Genomic DNA, 5787 nt, shown 5'->3' on the forward strand with positions numbered 1-5787 from the left:
TATATATGTATCAAACACCTCAAACAACCAAATAATTACTCATTGTATTAAAGAAGGAACTACTGTACATCATGAAACAAATTTCAAAATTCAAGAGTAAATAAAAACAAGTTTCACAAATAGGGAATATAAAAAATTATTTTATTCAAATAAAAATGTGTCATGAATAGACGTAAGTGATAACTGTATTTGTTTGACAGTTTATTAGACTGTCTGACAAACACATAAATATATATCATATATTACAGTATAATCAATATGATTATAGCAAATTTAATAATCAAATTTTTTGATAAAGGACATTATATGTGTGTGTATTTGTAGGGTTTCTACAGATTCCATCTATCAAATTGCCATGTCGGGCAAGCTGGCAGACAGAAATTACAGGGGTGGGGCCTGGCATATGCATGTGTGTGTGTGAGTGTATATGCGCATGTGCATGTGAATATACATCAGTGTTTATATATTCCATGCTCGTCACCGCTAGACCAGTCATTCTGCAGTTTTAAAGACATGTGGAATAAAGATCTCGCCTACCTGAAAAACAGGTAAGTGTTGGCAACAGAAAGTGCATCTGGCCATAAAATCCTGCCTCAAATAAATCTGTCCAATTTGATGGAAAATAGATGTTAAAATGAATGAACGAATACATATATATATATATATATATATATATATACATACATATACATACATATATATACATACATACATATATATATATATATATATATATATATATATATATATATATATATATATATATATGGATATGTAGATAGTATTGACAAGCTACACAGTACTAAAATACTGGTAAATCAATATTTTAAGCATTGAGCATATTGTTATTTTTTCCAATAGATTTATCATGTTCACTCTTTCGCAAGTAATGTTCCATCAACATATACATAATCCAGGCAATTATTCCAGTACCACTTAGGATATATAACTTAATGTCGAGAGATAAGCTTGATGCATAAGCATAAGCTAAAGTCAACCCAACACCTTGCATCATACGGAATGCTGAAAATGCTTCTTCGGATTTTTCAGAGAACACCATACCAGTAAGAGCTAGAAGAAAAAAGAAAGTTTTATATTTTATAGACAACAGACAAGATGAAAAATAAGAACAAATACTTACAAGTTTTTGTATTAAATGTTACCTAAAGGGACAATAAATTCACAGCCTAATATAAGGGGAGGTTCATAAAATTTGAGATACAATAACTCAGCATATATATGGAAATTTGAATGTATATGGCTGAGTATGACAGTATAGAAACAATATCTATACAAACTTGCAGTCTTTGAAAAGGAAGCTTAACACCAAATAAGGGAAATACAGTGGCAAAATATGGTTTGGAAAACAAAAATCCAAACTTAAATGAAGTTTCTTATGTCAACAAAATTATGATTGAAAGTCAATAGCTCAATAGCAACAGTAGAGCCATGTCCAAAAATAACACCAAAGAAATCATTCAACAAAATTTGAATAATATTCTTTGAAAATCAAGGCTACAATGGTTGTGAACAATGCTGACCAAAGCCCTTTGCAAACAACTGAAATTGCAGGCATTAATGCTGATAGACACCAACAAACGATAAGGAGTCAATAAATGTTCTTTAGTACTTAAAACATTATAATAGTTTAACACCCTTCATGAAAGATAAAAAAAATAAACAATGAAATGGACAAACAAATCTCAAGAGGTTTACTTACAACACAACTGAGAAGCATAGAATCCATCTGATAATCCCCAAAATCCAAAAATGAGGATATACGGTAAAAGAGAACTGTTCACTGGTTGCCATAAGAACAAGCTGAGAATGACCAGTTGAAAAGACAATGATCCTGAATAGGGGTTTAAAAGAAAAAAAATATATAATCAATAACTGTGTAATGTAGATTCTGGAAAATATAGGCAAGATGATGTTAATGTCTAACATAAAGACAAGACCATACATTATAGGGAAGGGTATAGTTGATCAGATTAACAGCTATTTATTTTATCACCTCCAGAAACTAGATTTGAACTCAGAATATAAAAGGATGTAATAATTTTTGTTGATCACTCTATTGATTTCTCATAAGAGATCAATAGAGTGTGAACCTAATAAGAGCGATAAATTTTGGTTCATTATATCTGGACACTTTATTTGATATATACATAAAATTCAAGAAAAATATATAATTATAAAGACCACATTGAAAGCAAAATATTCAAGTAATATATTTTCTTCACACACATAAGGAATTGAGGAAATTGTAAAGTTGTTGATTATAATAATCTGAAAATGTTATTAGATAAATACAAATAAGATAAAATAAACAGATTGTTGTTGTTATGTTGTAACCATTATATGCACATACAATATCAATATAGAAAATAAACATTTCAAATCCTTAAATATTTAAGAATATGATAAACAGTTGTTTTAAATTTATTGCAGTTAAATGCAAGGTATACTAAAATTATTTTAAGAAAATAAAAAATATAATAAAATAAAAATATTTTCAAACTTTTAGCTGTATGTCATTAAGCAGTGATAAAGTTACTATTGTTTCTAACTGATTTCATACTTTAGTATAAAGCCATAACTTTATAGGAGAAATATAAAGTACATTCAATGGATGGTAAGTAAACAATGTCTACCTTGTAGTATTTGAATTCAGAAACTACAAAACAATTTTATACTGTAAAGCATTTAGTTTGATGTTATATCATTTCTTAAAAAGGTAACTATTTGGTTATATTTGGAACCAAATATTATATTCAACAGTCACATTCATCATACACACAGACACAAAGAAAACATTTTCACTATTACATTCACTATGACAATGCCATTGACATTTTACACAGAAATAAGTTGGATTATAACACTTTATATGCATCCAATAAACAACACATCAATAAAGATATTTCATATTTAAGTTCTCAAGCTCTAACATGGTGGGAGCTATCAGATAAACCATCTACACAATGATAACTAAGCAATGTAGAAATAAAAAATTCATGTAGTCATGCAATACTTAATTCATTGCTGGAATTTATTCTTTCCACATCTTTGTTGCTCACTTCTCTTACAGTAAGGCCCAGTTCCTGAGCAGTCATAGTTCCACCATTGGTTTAAGGCAACACATGTCTGAAAGCCTTCTCACTTCTGACCCTCACCCACAAACCACAACAGGTGCAAAATTGCCAGCCTTAAATTTAACTGGGATGCAACGGGAACCTCTTAGAAGTGTTGCTTCACTTGCTAAAAATTGCAGGTAAATCTCCCACAAATCATACGTTACCATCTTAAAAAGGATACATTGAACAATATATAAAAGGATGGGATAGTTACTTTTGATCCTTAAGTCAGCTCAGTAAAGGACAAATTATCCTTTACTGAGGATGGAAATATAAAAAAAAAACTTGGATGCAAATCCTCTTGAAACATATTTTGAAGCATTGCAGCTTCTTAGCATTCATCAAATTCAACTTGCTTGTCTCAGTATAGTTACCACCAAAATTCCAGAACTTATAAAACAAAATGCACAGAAGCCACATTGCTCTTAATACAAACAACATGATGAAACATGCAGTTTAAAACAGGCTAACACAAAACACATTTGATAGATTGAATATAATTCCAAACATTTCAATAGTTTTACTTTATCAATTTTTTTTTCAAGCAGAGCAGACAGGAAATGTCCTTTTATAAAAGCTAAACACCTATTTATAAAAGATATCTAAACTGATTAACTTGAAATCAAACAAACAGAAATACATAAATATCAATATAAAACATGTCAATTCATTTTTGTCAAAGTAATTTATATGAAAATTTAACTGAAGATGCAAATGCTTTTTAATTTTTGATTTTTACTTCTATATCAAATGACAAAAAACAAAAAAAAAAAAACACACACACACCAGATTTGTGTAAAATTCAGGGAACATTTTATAGAAGATATTTGTTAACGAAACTTACTGTTGTAGAAAAACAAAAAGTTTTCTTCTAACAATTTAGTTTAATAAGCCAAAATTTTCAGATTTTTCAGTTGAAATTTAATTTTTAAATGTTAATTTGAATTTATGAATACTGAATTTAATATTGTAACTGTTTCTATATATTATTGGAATCATTTTAAAGAAATTGTTTTACAATCATCTCAGAATACAATTCAACAGAAATGTAGGCATTATTAGAAGCAATGAATTTATGTTTAATGTATTTCTTTTACTAAAAAAAAACAATATTTAAAAAATGTATTTTTTCAAATGTAATGCACAATAATAGTTTCAAATTATGGCACAAGGCCAGCAATTTTAGGGTAGGAGGTAAGTCGATTACATCGACCCCAAAAGGATGAAAGGCAAAGTTGACCTTGGTGAAGTTTGAACTCAGAACATAAAGAGAGGCAAAATGCTTACCAGCATTTTGGCTGGCATGCTAACAATTGTGCCAGCTCGGCACCTTCCTAATGTATAACAATGAAAATTCATATACATTTGTAAATGCAATTATAAGTATAAATAGTCACATTTTGTTAAACAAATTTTAATTACAGAAGTAAAATAGAGAAAAATGTATTGCTAATTTAAGCAAATAGCAAAAAAATAACAAATGCTATAGAGATGTGCAAAATTTGACATTAAATAACAATTCAGGGCTCATTGGAAATATTAAAGAAAACATGTTAAAAACAGATATTGATTAATCATGACAGTTACTTATGTCATGAGTACCTATACATATATATCAGAAGCACCAGTTCACACTTATACAAATATGTGTGTGTACATATATATAAATATATATATATAAGCACACACACACACATATATATATATATATATATATATATATATATATATATATATATATATATATATATATATATATATATATATACACACACACACACACATACATATGGCTACAGTCATATGACTAAAACAAATAAAATATATATATATATATAGATAAATTAAATATAGAGATATTCTATTCACAATCCAATAATTCATTTATATTACAATGTTACATTAACTACTATGAACATAATATGACATAAATAATTATAAAAACCATAAAAGGCCAATAAATTGTTTTGACTTATGTATTTTTTTTCTGATATACATAATCAGAGTTCCATTATATATAAAGTCACTTCAGGGTCTTGGCTTTAGAAAAAGATGAAATTCTATGTGAAAGGACGGCTGGATTGCCATGGTACTTTCAACCTATCTAACCATGAACAACACATAAACTATAATCCTCTGCAAAGCTCAAGTAAACTCCATACTAGCATATTATTTGCATATAATACTACACGTAAACATCAAAAAACATGTACAAAAGGCTTAGATAGGTTGAAAGTACTTGACAATACAGCCATCCTTCCACATGGAATTTCGTCTTTTTCTAAAGCTAAGACCCTGAAGTGACTTCATATATAATGGAACTGTGATTATCTATGTCAGAAAAAATATATATAAGCCAAAACAATTTGTTAGCCTTTTATGATTTTTATAATTATTTATGTTATATAAAATTCATAGTATTTAATGCAATATTGTAATTTGAATAAATTATTGGATCGTCAATAGAATATCTCTATATTTAATTTATTTTTATAATTCAATCATACCAATATTTATATTGTATCCAACTGTTGTACCAATGAATTAGAAGTTTAACACAGCGCTTTGAAGGATTTCTTTTCCTCAGTTTGTTACTTTATGTGTTATATATATATATATATATATATATATATATATATATATATATATA

General features: G+C 27.9%; 1 protein-coding gene across 2 annotated transcripts in view; it reads right to left on the bottom strand.

The window, feature by feature from the left end:
* Positions 1-124: 124 nt before the first annotated feature.
* Positions 125-5787, bottom strand: part of LOC106881155 (uncharacterized) — a 23827-nt gene continuing 18164 nt past the window's right edge. Inside the window, exons 4-5 of one of the 2 annotated variants that reach the window (XM_014931440.2) lie at positions 1721-1852; positions 125-1071 (exon numbers count right to left, since the gene is read on the bottom strand). In XM_014931440.2, coding sequence (XP_014786926.1) covers positions 827-1071; positions 1721-1852 — 377 coding nt within the window. In that variant the 3' untranslated portion in view covers positions 125-826. Of the gene's footprint in view, positions 1072-1720; positions 1853-5787 lie in introns of those variants that run through there. The other variant, XR_001410820.2, reaches the window with a different exon arrangement.

Source organism: Octopus bimaculoides, chromosome 1 (assembly GCF_001194135.2).
Source record: "Octopus bimaculoides isolate UCB-OBI-ISO-001 chromosome 1, ASM119413v2, whole genome shotgun sequence".
NCBI classification, from domain to species: Eukaryota; Metazoa; Mollusca; class Cephalopoda; order Octopoda; family Octopodidae; genus Octopus; species Octopus bimaculoides.